This window comes from Ranitomeya variabilis, chromosome 2 (genome assembly GCF_051348905.1).
Source record: "Ranitomeya variabilis isolate aRanVar5 chromosome 2, aRanVar5.hap1, whole genome shotgun sequence".
NCBI classification, from domain to species: Eukaryota; Metazoa; Chordata; class Amphibia; order Anura; family Dendrobatidae; genus Ranitomeya; species Ranitomeya variabilis.
The window spans coordinates 213,101,346-213,117,885 of NC_135233.1; the positions used below are offsets into that span (position 1 = coordinate 213,101,346).

Consider the following 16,540-nt stretch of genomic DNA (forward strand, 5'->3'; position numbering starts at 1 on the left):
TTTCCCTGTGCACCAAATCCTTGATCAATAAAGTCATGATTTACTTTTCACCTAATTATTGTTTGTTTTTTTAACATGGTCACCAGTCCAGTGTACACATGCAACTATATGGGGATGTATCTTTTCACATATGGTCACCGTGTATTTACAATATTGACATATGAATGTGTTTTATTGTTGCTTTTGAATTTTCTAAATTGTTTTTTCCAACTATGCATATCCTGGAAAAGTGAGTTTTCCTATAGTCTGAAGAATTGACAGGTGAATGTAGGGAATTCCTACTTGTGCATTGCATACTATTGTTACATGATGGGAGCTGTGCTCTTGGCTGGGATGGTGAGAGGTGTTGCTCTATGCTCCTCCTTTCCAGCTGAAGAGGCTGGGAGACAGTGAAAGAGAATCAGTCCACTATCAGAAGCTGAGGGAGGCAGCAGGAGCTGGAATCTGTGCAAACCATCTGCTTGTACACAGCAGCAAGGTGGACTCTAAGCAGCAGCAGCAGCAGCAACAGCAACAGCAACAGCAAGAGCAGCAGCAGCAGCAATGTGGGGATATGTACAGTGTGTGCTCTTCTCTCTCCTGCTCTCCTCACCAGTCACTGCAAACAGCAAGGTAGGAGGATTCACACTTTTGCAGATTTCCTATGAAGTTGGTGCCAACTGTATCAGGAAAAGGGAAAGTATATGGTTTATCAGTGACTCCATGATACATAGTATCTATGCTGGAGAATAGGAGGAAACACCAGTAGTCTGTCTGGTCCCTTTTGAAGTTTTTTTTTAGAAATTGTTGCCCATGTATCACCCCCTCCATGTCTGCAGGGCAGGAGTTCTGCGGCATCCAACCCACTTAGGTTTTGATTGATTAAAGCAGATGAATTCAACCCAAATCTCCCACTTGTTAATCCAGGACTCCTAATCCCGGCAGCTGTCGTCCTGTGTGACGTATCGCTTGTGGGGTTCCTTCTTGGTGCCATAGATGGGTGACAGGTGCGCAGAATATATAGGAAAGGGGGGTACAAACTTTTTTTTCTGGAATTGTGACTCACTAAATAGATTGTATCTATTTACTGTAACATTGTGACCAATATGTTTTGTAAACAAATGTAACAGCTGTTTTGCCATTGGTTCCACATCTTGTTCACACTTGGTAATTGTGTCATGTTCCGTGTGTATTGAATATATCATTTTGACCTGGCGTATGCAAAAAAAAATAAAAATTTAGTTTATTATTTTGCCTCTCTGTATAAAGTAACAAAGTAGTCTGACCACCTTTGAGGGAGACTATTTTTTTTTTCTTTAATTTAATAAATGCATTTAATTTAATGAATTCTTTTTTTTTGAAACTGGGATCCATTAACAATTTTGCATGGTTTTGCCTCTAGTTTAGCTCAGGTTTCAGAATGAGTTAACTGAGAATCGGTCAGTGAGCTCACTCTGATGGCTTGACGTTAGAGTTTGTAACTCTTCGATTTGTATTTTTCTCAGCTGATTTAGGACCGCAGCCTCGACGTTGAATATGTCGCCTGTAAACGTGAAACGGTGCAAAATTTTTAATGAAACCCAATTGCAAAAAAATTATTTTTAGCCCCAAATTAAAGTAAAAAAAAAAAGTCCAACAATCTCTTGAGTATACAGTAAGCGCGGTAAAAGTTTTTTTTTTACTTTTTACTATAAGGTCCCATGGATAACACATGCCACTATGTGTCAATGTGATTTATATTGTTGAAGTTGTATCCTGGGAATTCCTCCAGATGTAAGAAATTGTGAACACAGCCTATTGAAGTGTTCCAATACTATCTTATCTGATTTTCTTGCAAAAATGTTCCCCCCCCAAAAAGGAGATAAACTTGTGTTATCATTGCACAGCAACTGTTTGCCATACATCAATAATGGAAAAAAGACCTAAGACCCCAAAACCTAACACCAAGCTCAGCTCTGCTATGTCAGACCATCATAGCTGTATGTGGATGATGCATACGACATGATAGTCATTTATTCTCAGGATTTTGGTTTATTGGGGGGTAGACTAGCCAGACCCCTTAGGGCTCATAAATCGGTCGCGTGCTATCTAATTTTTCATCGGACAGCACACTGTGACCCATGTCGTCCAGATGAGTGAAGGTCCGAGTGTCATAAGAATAAAATGCACTACTGTCATCTGAGTGTCAGTATGTGGGTGCGAGAAAAAAAATCGGAACATGAGAGTTCCATTCGATTTACACTGATAGATTTCTATTATCAAGCTAGGAAGATGTTTGTGATCATGTTCATGCTTTAGTGGAGTCACTTGGATGTAAAAAAAAAAAGAGAAAAAAAAATCATCTAAGTCTTCTGGATGAAACGTGGATGATTTTTCATTCGCTCGTTTGCAGCCGCCCTTAGAATCAGACAACGGACTGTGTCACATGAGAGATCCCCCCAGTATTATCTCCTATCTCCCATCATAATCAATGGGGCAGAAAATCCTAAGGCTGTGTTCCGTTTTTTTCTGCAGGTTTTGCTTGTTTTTTCTTGCGTGCGTTTTTTCCTGCGTTTTTCTCATGCAACATTTATCTCTTGTGAATGCTGATCATTTTTTTATTCTATTAAATGAGGTTTTGGCACCAAAAAATGCAGCAAAACCTGATACCTGTGGCATTTTTTTCACCACCTGTTACTTTCAATGGGTGAAAAACGCTGAAAGAAGCGACATTCTCCATTGGCAAAAAAAAACACGCAAAGCACAAAATCCTGATGACAAAAAAACAATCTGTGAGCATGAGATTCTTGACATCTCATAGACTTTGCTGGTACTGTAAAACGCAGCTGAAAATTTCCATTAAAAAACACATAAAAAAAAGCCATGTGTGAACACCGCCTAAGGGCAGTCTCACACGTCCAGATAATTCCGGTACCGGAAAAAAACGGTACCGGAATTATCCGTGTCCGTCTGCCCCTGCGTTTCTGTGGCACATCAGTGTGGCACACGTGTGCCTCCCGTGTGCCCACTGGGTACCACACGCACCGTGCAGGACACAGCGCTAAAGTTTAGCGCTGTCCCCTGCATCGTGCTGAAGCCGCGATTCATATCTTCTGTGCAGCAGCGTTTGCTGTAAAGAAGATATGAATAATCCATTTTTTTAGTGGTATTTCGTGTTTAAAATAAAGCTCCATGTCCCCACCCCCTGTGCCCCCCCCCCCGCTGTTCTGAAAATACTCACCTGCCTCCCTCGCAGTGTCCTGTCCTGGCCGCACCTTCTACTGTATGCGGTCACGTGGGGCCGCTCATTTACAGTAACGAATATGCGGCTCCACCCCTATGGGAGGTGGAGCCGCATATTCATGACTGTAATCGGCGGCCCCACGTGACCGCATACAGTAGAAGGTGCGGCCAGGACAGGAAGCAGCGACAGCCAACGAGGGAGCCGGGTGAGTATTTTCAGAACAGCGGGGGGGCGCACAGGGCGTGGGGACATGGAGCTTTATTTTAAACACGAAATACCACAAAAAAATGGATTATTCATATCTTCTTTACAGCAAACGCTGCTGCACAGAAGATATGAATCGCGGCTTCAGCACCATGTGGTGGGGACAGCGCTTACTGGAGCGCTGTCTCCTGCACGGCACACGGAGAACGTCCGTGTGCGGTACGTGTTTTACACGGACCCATTGACTTTAATGGGTCCATGTAATACGTGCGCTCCCACGAACACTGACATGTCTCTGTGTTTGGCACACGGAGACACGGTCCGCAAAAAATCAATGACATCTGCACAGATGCATTGATTTCAATGTGTCTACGTGTGTCAGTGGCTCCGGTACGTGAGGAAACTGTCACCTCACGTACCGGAGCCACTGACGTGTGAAACCGGCCTAACAGTGGTTTTCTTAAAGGATTCGGTTTAAAATTTAGCCACAACCAAATAAATGCTCTGTTCTAAATTGGAATATCTCCCTATAAATCTCATACAATCACAGCCATTTTTTTGCCAGGGATTTAACTAATGTAAATTGCATCCTTAGTAATGTCCAGGCAGATGAGGCTGGCACAGCCGGGGATTGTCCAGCCTGGCCGCCATGTTTTGGCTCTACATTAGCATATGTAACATATACCATAAGCATCTCTTTTTTGCATGTCTCGCTGGCTGCATTGAAAAGACCCTATACATTCCCCCCAATAAATGTATCTCATCTCACTGTTATGCTTTGTTGCTTGTTGGCGCAGGCCCCTTGCCGTGTAATTTCACAGCTCGCTGTGAGGGTTGCACGTCCGTCTGCTGAGCCTGAAGCCTGTATCAGCTATTCTACAGCCATCTCTTTTTCTCCAGCTGATTTAAAACTACAACTCCCAGCATGTCCTGACAACATAGCACGTTTATGGAAATAAAGTTTAAGGGTTATTCTGACTGCAAACATTGGTGGAATTCCCACCCTCGGTGCACATCCTTTCCACTTTGTTACCCAACTTTCATTCTCTGATTTTGGACACCCCTTCTATATTTAGGGCATATCTCACTGCAGGGATTAATGCTCTCAGGTAGGCATTAGGGCGCGTTCACACAGGCAATATGGTTTTGTCCAAACAGGTACAGTTTTATTGCTTTCATAAAAGTCCAAGGGATTCATAACCAAAAACAGCCTCTTCTGGGCACAAGGGTAAACAGCTAATTCAGCAGGCACATATAAGTCAGTGCAGGCTCACCCACCAAACGTCATACACAAAGAAGAAGAGGCACAATCCCTCCAGTCTCTGAATCCCCTGAGCTCCAGCTGTTCCCAGAAACAAACACAAGTGTTCAATTCCGGACACAATTCACACTAAACAGGCTGCAGCTTTCACACGGTTCTCTGCAGCTCCAACACACAGACTTCTCAGCTTTCCTAGCTGACCCGTGCAATCTCCCATTCAGGGAGAGACCCTGGTACGTCTCTCTCTCAGTTATAGCTCACATTTTAGCTGGTCACACACCAGCAGCACACTCGACTCTCCTCCATCCAGCAGACTGACATGCCTACTGACCACGGGCCCTGGTTCTAGTAAAAAGCTAGGCAGTTGCATCTAATAAAATCCTGCAGAGCTAAAATTTAACCCTGTCCTACCTTGCTCTGCTACACCATGCACATACCCGATAAATCATTGTCTAGCGAAAGGTTATGCACATGTCTAATAATTATAGGGTTATTACTCACCATTTGTAGAAGCTGTCAGAGATTGGAAATAATAAATACATCTTCTGCGTAAATATCTAACTTGCTCCGACAGTTGGTGTCAGTATATCAATGGGGGGCATGATATATCAGCTTGGAGTCCAGGCTATTTAATGCATGGAGGATTGTCCAGACTCGATCCTGAATTTTCTTTTCAGTAGAGAGCAGGCTTTCTACAACTCGAAATACAGAAGAATGTTACATAGATCCTTACACTACTAGGATTTTATGTATTTTAAATTAATCTATAGTTTGGATTATTTTGTCTCAAACAGGACTAACATTGTAATATATGGACCTGGTCGTGCCATCTAAAATACCAGTGTCTTACTACATGTGCGACAGCCACCTTTGCGTCTCCTATATCTACGTTCATGGATACATTCTCCAACCACCCTTGTAGAATATTGTGCAGGAGACCTGTCCATAAATCCCATGACTGGCCATTAATTTGTCCTATTCTTTGATACAAAGGACCCCATCACCTTTCACCCCAAAAATATAGGGCTATTCCCCTAACAGAGGATAGGGAATGACTTGTAGAGCACTTGGGTTCCAGCCGCTAATATCCCTAGAGATCCAGAAAACAAGGCTGTTCAACCTCAAGAAAGGAGCTCTGAAGCCCCGTCTTGAATGGAGAAGAGGTGCGTATGCTAAACTTCTGCACAATTCACTGTCTATGGGATTACTGGAAGTAGCCGAGTACAGTGCTCAAATGGACAATAATGGAGAGTTTCCGATGCCCAGTAGCTGGGACATCCAATTTTATTAATTTATCTCAGTGCATGCCATTAGCGGACAGAAACCTATAACTGGAAAACATGATAAAATGTAAAAAATACAGTGTGTCCGTAAAGTCATGGTGAACTTTTGACCAGTCACTGAAAAGCAACAAAAACAAAAGAAATGTGAAATCTGCTCCAAACAAAAGAAAAACTCTCCCAGTTTCATACCTATTCAGTGCATAAGCTTGTGGTTGCATGATGTCACAAACCTGGCAGTGTATTAATCAGAGTTCAGTTCATCAGGGGTTAATCTGACTGGGGACTTAGCAACAACTTAAATGAGTTTGTGTTGTTTGATTGGTTCTTGTTATCTCTCCTCATGAACAGGTTTGATATGATTGGGCCAGAGAAAGGGCCCCAAAATGTAAACTATAAAAGTGCACCATGACGTTACGGACACACTGTATATATAGGCACCTCTCACACCTGTCGGCTGCTCTGAGCCCTGGGTCCCCCGTACGTTCCTTGTGCTGTCGTCAACGGCTCAGAGCTCAGAGCGGAGCAAATATACTTATTTGTTAATTTAATGTAGAAGTCTTGGGCATTTAATGGGGGTTTACACATAATGATTATGTAATTAGCATTCATTTGCATTACTCAACTTTTGATAAAAGATATTTGGGCTTTGTGCACGTGACAAGTGGATCCATGCATGTGGAATAAATAAGTCGTATATTCATTCCATATGCCACATGCACATGAGGGCCAAATATCTCTTCTTCTGGCGTGATTCTGGAACAGCGTAAACCTCATTCTGCTCCATGATCACATTTTGGACTGGGGGAAAAAGATACGTGGAACACTCGGAATTATTAAATTGACCCTTATCATGGTCCTCAGGCAGTGCGGGGCTGGATGTGGCTCGCAGTGATTGGCTTGTGTGATGCAGTGACCCCTGTCACAGGTAGGGGGCACTGCATGGTCTCCCCAGTATGCGCACAGAGGTGCATTGAGGCTATGAGAGTGCATGGCAGTTGCATGCATGGCTGTGGTAATATGACAAAGTCCGGCATTGCGGTGAATAGCCGATAAGTGTGTCGCAGAGGAGGAGACTCTGCGCTGCCAGCCTGAAGCAATGTGGTGTTCTGGGACCTGTAGTCATACAGTTATAGTATTTGACATATTTATAATGGGAGGTTGGCAGGGCTAGTTATGTGAGATGGGCAGGACAAACAAGCCACATACCCACACTCCCATCCAGGGGAGTGGTTAAAGGTATATAATGTGACCAGGGTGTTCCTGTGTGGTTCCAGTGTTTGGATCTGAAGGGTCCAAGTACAAGGTCCTGGAAGCCCGTGTTGAAAGTTCTGGGAGTAGGATTCCTGAACAGCACGTGGTGGGGCTTTGGACTTGGTGGCCTGGGGTGTTGGACTAACGTCCTGAATCGCACCCGGACAGGTCACATGCCTGGGGTGTTAGACGAAGTCCTGAATAGCACCTGGACAGGCCACATGCTTGTGTGCTGGGAGGTCCTGGGAGTAGGACCAGATCCCTGAGAAGCGCACAGTGAAACTGTTGGAGAAGCTACCGTCCTTCGGTGGGTCTGGACTGACTAATGTATGCCGCCCAGGCAAGTTGGTGATCCCCGTGAGGCAGCTTTCCCGGAAGAGAGGACTGACAAGGAGTCAGCAGGTGGAGCAGGGGCTCCCGTAAGGTACCTCAATATACTGTTGGTGCTTATGGTGTTCCATGAACTGTGTGGTAACCCATGGCAACTGGTCAGAAGAGGACCAGCATGTTTAGTTGCCGCAGACTTAATGTGATGTCCTGATGGAATGTGTAATGGACTGTTCATGATATGGTTTATGAGTTTTTAATAAACCAAATAGACTGTTTTGTGTGAAAAACCGTTCCCGTGTGCTTGAATCCCGTGCCAAGCGAGTGTCCCCCAATACACTCAATAAGTGCAATCTTACACTTGTCTACAAGGGGAAGAAAAGGATTTGGGGTAGTGATTCAAAATGCTTGCCCTTTTTCTCCACCCACATCATCTGCCTGAAGAGAAGCCGTAAGCTACCATATACAACCCGAGTGGCACAGCGCGCAATGTCACAATTCTCTGAAGCCAGCACCGGGCGGTCATGTGAAGCTAAGCATGTGATATACATACTCCTGGCCACATTCCGACTAGACGTGTCTGTCACTTGCATTGAGCAAGGTTGCAGACGTCTAGTCAGCATGAGACTTTTTTTTTACAATTGCATTCTTGCAATCGTTTGCCCACCTGTTGTGAACTCTATTTTTGGGCTCCCTCTAGTGGTCACAAGCGGTACTGTGTAGTGTTGTCTTTCTGCAGGTTGGCAGCATCAGCTGGTTCGTTATCCTTGGTTGGTTTCCTATTTAGCTCACCTGGATACTCAGTTCCTTGCCTGCTCTCAATGTATTCAGTGCTCTTCAGATTCCTTGTGACTACCTTGCTCCCAGTCTCTCCAAGACAAGCTAAGTTTTTGTTTGTTTATTTTTTTGATTATCAGCATTCATCATGTTTCTTGTCCAGCTTGCTAAAATGTGATTTCCTCGCTTGCTGGTTGCTCTAGGGGACTGAGTTTCTCCCCCCACACCGTTAGTTGGTGCGGGGGTTCTTGAAATCTCAGTCTGGATATTTTGTAAGGGTTTTTTACTGACCGCACAGACCCCTTTTCTATTTTCTGCTATCTAGTATTAGTGGGCCTCATTTGCTGAATCTGCTTTCACCCCTGTGTATGTGCCTTCCTCTTACCTCACCGTTATTATTTGTTGGGGGCTTCTATATCTTTGGGGATTATTTCTCTGGAGGCAAGTGAGGTCTTTCTTTCTCTCTAGGGGTAGTTAGTTCCTCAGGCTGGCTCGAGACGTCTAGGATTTTAGACGTGTAGTTAGTTCCTCAGGCTGGCTCGAGACGTCTAGGATTTTAGTCACGTTCACCGGCTACCTCTAGTGTGTTGGATAGGTTCAGGAGCGCAAATCTGCTCATCCTTTGGCGGTATTTTCTGAACAGAGACCTGAGTCTATGCAATGTGACCGAACTCTGACCAGAATTGAGCGACAAAGTCATAGACGTCAAAATGGGTTGTGCTTTTACTGTGGCGATTCTACTCATGTTATCTCAGCATGCTCTAAACGCTTAAAAAAAATCGCTAAACCTGTCACCATTGGTACTATGCAGCCTAAATTTATTTTGTCTGTTACTTTGATTTGTTCTTTGTCATCCTACCCGGTTATGGCTTTTGTGGATTCGGGTGCTGCCCTGAATCTGATGGATTTGTCGTTTGCCAGGCGCTGTGGTTTTGTCCTGGAGCCTTTGGAATTTCCTATTCCTCTGAGGGGAATTGATGCTACGCCATTGGCTGAGAATAAGCCTCAGTATTGGACGCAAATGACCATGTGCATGATTCCCGTACATCAGGAGGTGATTCGCTTTCTTGTTCTGCATAATTTGCATGATGTTGTCGTTTTGGGTCTGCCATGGCTGCAGGCTCATAATCCAGTTTTAGATTGGAAAGCTATGTCTGTGTCAATTTGGGGTTGTCAGGGAATTCATGGCGATGCTCCGTTGGTGTCTATTGCTTCTTCCACTCCTTCTGAGGTCCCTGAGTTTTTGTCTGACTACCAGGATGTATTTGATGAGCCCAGGTCCAGTGCCCTGCCCCCTCATAGGGATTGTGACTGTGCTATAAATTTAATTCCTGGTAGTAAATTCCCTAAGGGACGACTTTTTAATCTGTCTATACCAGAGCATGCCTCTAGGTCTAGGCTGGTATTCTCAGAGAGGGAGTGATTTTGTCTGCCATTTCCCCAGATTTGCGACGAGTGCTGCAGAAATTTCAGGCGGATAGACCTGACCGTTGTCCACCAGAGAGACTGTTTGTCCCGGATAGATGGACCAGCAGAGTTATTTCCGAGGTTCATTCTTCGGTGTTGGCGGGTCATCCTGGGATTTTTGGTACCAGAGATTTGGAAGCTAGGTCCTTCTGGTGGCCTTCCTTGTCGCGGGATGTGCGTTCCTTTGTGCAGTCTTGTGGGATTTGTGCTCGGGCTAAGCCTTGCTGTTCTCGTGCCAGCAGTTTGCTTTTGCCTTTGCCTATTCCGAAAAGGCCTTGGACGCACATTTCCATGGATTTTATTTCGGATCTTCCAGTATCTCAGAAAATGTCTGTCATCTGGGTGGTGTGTGATCGTGTTTCCAAGATGGTCCATTTGGTGCCCTTGCCTAAGTTGCCTTCTTCCTCCGATTTGGTTCCTCTATTTTTTCAGAATGTGGTTCGCTTGCACGGCATTCCTGAAAATATTGTGTCTGATAGAGGATCCCAGTTTGTGTCCAGGTTTTGGCGGACTTTTTGTGCTAAGATGGGCATTGATTTGTCTTTTTCGTCGGCCTTCCATCCTCAGACTAATGGCCAAACCGAGCGAACTAATCAGAAGTTGGAAACTTATTTGAGATGTTTTGTTTCTGCTGATCAGGATGATTGGGTGATTTTTTTGCCATTGGCCGAGTTTGCCCTTAATAATCGGGCTAGTTCTGCTACTTTGGTTTCGCCTTTTTTCTGCAATTCTGGTTTCCATCCTCGTTTTTCCTCGGGTCAGGTTGAGCCTTCTGACTGTCCTGGGGTGGATTCTGTGGTGGATAGGCTGCAGCAGATTTGGAACCATGTGGTGGACAATTTGAGGTTGTCACAGGAGAAGGCTCAGCGCTTTGCCAACCGCCGCCGCGGTGTGGGTCCCCGACTTCATGTTGGGGATTTGGTGTGGCTGTCTTCTCTGTATGTTCCTATGAAGGTCTCCTCTCCTAAATTCAAGCCTCGCTTCATCGGTCCTTATAAGATCTTGGAAATCCTTAACCCGGTGTCTTTTCGTTTGGATCTCCCAGCATCGTTTGCCATTCATAATGTGTTCCATACGTCTTTGTTGCGGAGGTATGTGGTACCTGTGGTTCCTTCTGTTGAGCCTCCTGCTCCGGTGCTGGTCGAGGGCGAATTGGAGTACGTGGTGGAGAAGATTTTGGATTCTCGTATCTCTAGACGGAGGCTTCAGTATTTGGTTAAGTGGAAGGGCTATGGTCAGGAGGATAATTCCTGGGTTGTCGCCTCTGATGTTAATGCGGCCGATTTGGTTCGTGCCTTCCACGCGGCTCATCCTGATCGCCCTGGGGGTCTTGATGAGGGTTCGGTGACCCCTCCTCAAGGGGGGGGTACTGTTGTGAACTCTATTTTTGGGCTCCCTCTAGTGGTCACAAGCGGTACTGTGTAGTGTTGTCTTTCTGCAGGTTGGCAGCATCAGCTGGTTCGTTATCCTTGGTTGGTTTCCTATTTAGCTCACCTGGATACTCAGTTCCTTGCCTGCTCTCAATGTATTCAGTGCTCTTCAGATTCCTTGTGACTACCTTGCTCCCAGTCTCTCCAAGACAAGCTAAGTTTTTGTTTGTTTATTTTTTGATTATCAGCATTCATCATGTTTCTTGTCCAGCTTGCTAAAATGTGATTTCCTCGCTTGCTGGTTGCTCTAGGGGACTGAGTTTCTCCCCCCACACCGTTAGTTGGTGCAGGGGTTCTTGAAATCTCAGTGTGGATATTTCGTAAGGGTTTTTTACTGACCGCACAGACCCCTTTTCTATTTTCTGCTATCTAGTATTAGTGGGCCTCATTTGCTGAATCTGCTTTCACCCCTGTGTATGTGCCTTCCTCTTACCTCACCGTTATTATTTGTTGGGGGCTTCTATATCTTTGGGGATTATTTCTCTGGAGGCAAGTGAGGTCTTTCTTTCTCTCTAGGGGTAGTTAGTTCCTCAGGCTGGCTCGAGACGTCTAGGATTTTAGTCACGTTCACCGGCTACCTCTAGTGTGTTGGATAGGTTCAGATTTGCGGTCAGTCCAGTTTACCACCTCCCTAGAGCTTGTCCTATGTTTTGTTACTTAGCTGGAGTATTTTGTGATCCTCAACCACTAAGGATCATAACACCCACCCAGCTTCTGGCACCTGAAAGTCCTGACAGCACTGTAAGGATTCACACAGTGGCATGTAAAAGTTTGGGCACCCCTAGTCAAAATTACTGTTATTGTGAACATTTAAACAAGTTGAAGATGAAATAATATCTGAAAGGCCTAAAGTTAAAGATGTCACATTTCCTTTGTATTTTAGGAAAAAAATAATTTTTTTTTTACATTTTAAAAATTACAAAAAGAAAAATGGGCCAATGGAAAAGTTTGCACACCCTGCACGGTTAGTACATAGGAGCACCCCATTTTGCAATTATCTCAGCTTGTAAACACTTTTTGCAGCCAGACAATTCTTATTTGAGGGATTTTCATCCATTCTTCCTTGGAAAATTCCTCCAGTTCAGTGAGATTGCTGGTTCGTCTTGCATGCACTGCTATTTTGAGGTCTAGTCACACAGATTGTCAATGATGTTCAGATCAGGGGAATGTGATGGCCATGGTAAAACCTTCAGCTTGAGGTCGTCTATTGTGGAGTTTGACGTGTGTTTAGGATCATTATCTATTTGTAGAAGCCATCATCTATTCAACATCAGCTTTTTTTTTACAGATGGTGTTATGTTTGCATCAAGAATTTGTTGAAATTTCATTGAATCCATTCTTTTCTCTACCCGTAAAATGTTCCTCGTGCCATTAACTGCAACACAACCCCAAAGCATAATTGACCCACCACCATACTTAATGGTTGGCGAGATGTTCTTTTCCTGACATTTTGTGCCTTTTTTCTCCACACATACCTTTGATCATTGTGGCCAAAGAGTTCTATATTATTATTATTATTATTATTATTATTATTTATTTATATAGCACCATTGATTCCAGGGTCTGCTAAATCTTTCTGAAGGTCTTTTGGAGTCAAGCGGGGGTTCTGATTTGCCTCTCTAGCAATCTTACGAGCAGCTCTCACTGAAATTTTGCTTGGTCTTCCAGACCTTATCTTTACCCCACTGTTCCTGTTAACTTCCATTTCTTAATTACGTTTTGAACTGAGGAAAGGGCAACTTGAAAACGCTTTGCTATCTTCTTACAACCTTCTCCTGCTTTGCGGCCACCACCATATTCATTTTCAGAGTTCTAGGCAGGTACTTAGAAGAAACCATGGCTGCTGTTTTTTGGCACAAGGTTAGAGGAGGCTGGGTTTTTATAAAGCAAGTAAATTTTCATCTGGCCTTTCCTAACGATGATAGTGAACAAGAAGCCATAACCCCAACAGGCTAAACGAGGTCTAAAACCTTGGTCAAAGATATCTGAGCGCACAAATCACCAAGAGTGCCCAAACTTTTGCATAGGCCCATTTTTCTTTTTGTAAATTTTAAAATGTAAAAAATAACAATATTTTTTTTTAGCGCAAAATACGAAGGAAATGTGTAATCTTTAACATTAGGCCCAAACTTTTACATACCACTGTAAGTCCCCAGTCACGTAGAGTGACTGCAGACTTGTAGCCTAAGGCCGGGCACCCCTTTAATTGATGGGGACCTCTAGTCTATTGCATTAAGCCAATATAACTTTAAAAAAATGCTAATTCTGAAATTGTGTTATTTTTCTGTTTTGAAGTGTGTCCAGGAGATAACATCCTACTGCATCACAAAGTTCTTCTGTTCAGTCTGGGATTCATTGCTGGATGGAGGAGGTGGGGGGGCAGTAGGAATCCATTCGATGTGGACAGCTGCTTCACACAATTCCTGATTTTAAGTGGACATTTAACCCACTCAGCCTTGGGACTGATTACATAGCTGAGGAAGAAGTTCCCAGGACTGCAGGACTAGCCATTCATTTAGTATAATTGTTTATTGTGACATCTTCCTGTCTATCTGATATTAGATGTTGGATATTTCAGCATGTTAGATATTTTGTTCCCCATGTGACATAAGTGGTGGCTGGCAGAGGTGTCTATTAGTGGGATGCCCTAAATATCACTGCACACACGATCATGTAGCTGCAGGAGTGGGGATCCAGCAGTCAGACACAGCTAAAGTTCCCGCAGAGAAGGCAGAGACGTTTATTTAACATCTCTGTCTTCTTGATTGCTGTATACACAGTGCTAAAGAAGTGCTGCGTATGCAGTAATAGGAGGCTCTGATGGAGCATCCTTCTCTATACACAACAGTCATGTGATCGTGTATAGGGAAGGAGCCCAAGCTGCTGGGTCATAGGAGATCCAGACAGCTTTTTTATGCAGGAAGGAGGCTGCATTTCCCCTGTAACTGGGGCTAATGCACCAGCCCAAATTACAATGGAAATAAGATGAAAATAAAAATATTTAAATATGAAAATGCCCCTAAAGGTCATTTATGACCTTATGGGGGGGGGGGGTACAGTGTGTTAAGTATGAAAAAAACAAATAAATAAAATCTAGCAGGTTAAAAAAAAATAAAATAAATATGCCACCGCCAATCCAAATTGTTACTGTCCCCACTCTCATAAAAAAAGAAAACTTGTCATATATTGACATATATGGGGGCTGGATGGAGACATATGGGGGACAGAATGAAGACATATGGAGGGGGCTGAATGGAGACATATGCGGGGCAGGATGAAAGGACATATATGGGAGCAGGATGGCAGCATATGGGGGAGCAGGACGGAGACATTATTACACCCATAATATTACATCAGGCAGGCTGCCCAGCACTATATATATATAGTGTGTATATATATATATATATATATTGTAAGAGTCATGTCGGTCTGGTAGTCGGGGGCAGGTATATCTCGCCCAGGTATTTGTCCTATGTGAATTAGGCCGCTCAGTATCTTCAGGATACCGAGGGGTTAATAAGTGCAGGAATAAAGGCTGACCAGCTGGAGGTTTCAGGTGTCAGCCTGGGGCTCACAGAATGCCTGTCTGTGTGAGACAAATGTGAGTAAGAGCTGTGCTCATGACCTGTGTTATGTTTGCTGGGTGGGAGAAGCCCCCCAGTTGTTAGATAGGAACGTGTTTGTTTAGTAAGTGCCGGACAGGCAAGGATTTATTTTTATGCTTTGTTTTCTGTATTTGCTTTCACTTTAATAAACCTGACCTGAGGTCAGTCTACCTGGAAACCTGCTGTCGCCTCAGAGTTTAATGCACAAACCACGTGACCTTTGACCCCAGCAAAGGCGATCCCGGAGTGTTTTGTTACATTGTGGTGGAGAATGCGGGCACTCCGTGGCACAGGCGACAGTATGGAAGACGTGGTGAAAGCCCTAGTACAGTCCGCTGCCATACAGCAGGAAGCTAACCGCTTGATGGCCGCACAGCTGAAGGAGTTGGTGGACGTGACGACTGCAGACCGCCAGCTTCTCCAACAGGTGGCGCAGCGCTTGGTGAGCATGCCTGAGGCTAACCCGGAAGCAGAGTCCAGGAGAATCCATGTGAGTCGGTACTGGCAAAAGCTGACCGCAGAAGATGACGTCGAGGCGTACCTGACAACGTTTGAGCGGACAGCGTTGAGAGAGAAGTGGCCGAAGGAACGATGGGCCGATCTAATTGCTCCGTTTCTCTCCGGTGAGGCCCAAAAAGCTTACCATGACTTGGACCCGGAAGTCGCTCAGGACTTTGAGAGGCTGAAAGCTGAGGTCCTGGCCCGGCTGGGTGTGACGACGGCTGTCCGTGCACAGAGGGTACATCAGTGTCATGATCTCTGCAGGCAGAGATCATAGCAAGCCTATAGAGGGACAAGCTCTCGGAAGATGGAACTATACTGACCATGAACTAAGCCTGCCGCGCAACTAGAAATAGCCAGGTAGCATTTCCTATTTATCGCTAGATGCCCAGCTCTGGCCTAAGACCTAAATAGCTAGCAGAGGGAAATATAAGACCTGGCTCACCTCTAGAGAAATATTCCCAAGAAGACAGTAGCCCCCCACATATAATGACGGTGAGTTCAGATGAAACAACAAACGCAGCAGGAAAATAGTCTTAGCAAATTTGAGGTCCGCTTACTAGATAGCAGAAGACAGATAGTATACTTTCATGGTCAGCAGAAAAACACTAACAAAACACCATCCAGAGATTACCTTAAACTCTGGCATTAACTCATAACGCCAGAGTAGCAATCCCTGATCCACGAGAGCTTTCCAGACACAGTAACAAAACTTCAGCTGTGAACTGGAACAAATAGGCAAAACAAAACATGGACAAAAGTCCAACTTATCTAGTAGTTGTCAGAAGCAGGAACAAGCACTGAGAGGCATCAGATAACATTGTTGACCGGCAAGAAACCACCAGAGAAATGAGCTTAAATAGCGACACCCACTACTGATGGAATCAGGTGAAACAGGAAAGAGGATGACAAGTCCAATTCCACAAGCGGCCACCGGGGGAGCCCAGAATCCAAATTCACAACAGTACCCCCCCCTCAAGGAGGGGGCACCGAACCCTCACCAGATCCACCAGGGCGACCAGGATGAGCCCTATGGAAGGCACGAACAAGATCAGAAGCATGAACATCAGATGCATTGACCCAAGAATTATCCTCCTGGCCGTAACCCTTCCAGTTGACCAGATACTGGAGTTTCCGTCTGGAAACACGAGAGTCCAAAATTTTCTCCACAACGTACTCCAACTCACCCTCAACCAACACCGGAGCAGGAGGCTCAACTGAAGGTACAACAG

The 16,540-nt window shown here is 44.7% G+C and overlaps 1 protein-coding gene across 1 annotated transcript in view; it reads left to right on the plus strand.

Annotated features, from left to right (window-relative positions):
- Positions 1-411: 411 nt before the first annotated feature.
- OLFML2A (olfactomedin like 2A) overlaps positions 412-16,540 on the plus strand; it is a 118,788-nt gene continuing 102,659 nt past the window's right edge. The window contains exon 1 of the mRNA XM_077283564.1: positions 412-612. Within this exon, the coding sequence (XP_077139679.1) occupies positions 544-612 (69 nt within the window). The 5' untranslated portion in view covers positions 412-543. The remainder of the gene's footprint in view (positions 613-16,540) is intronic.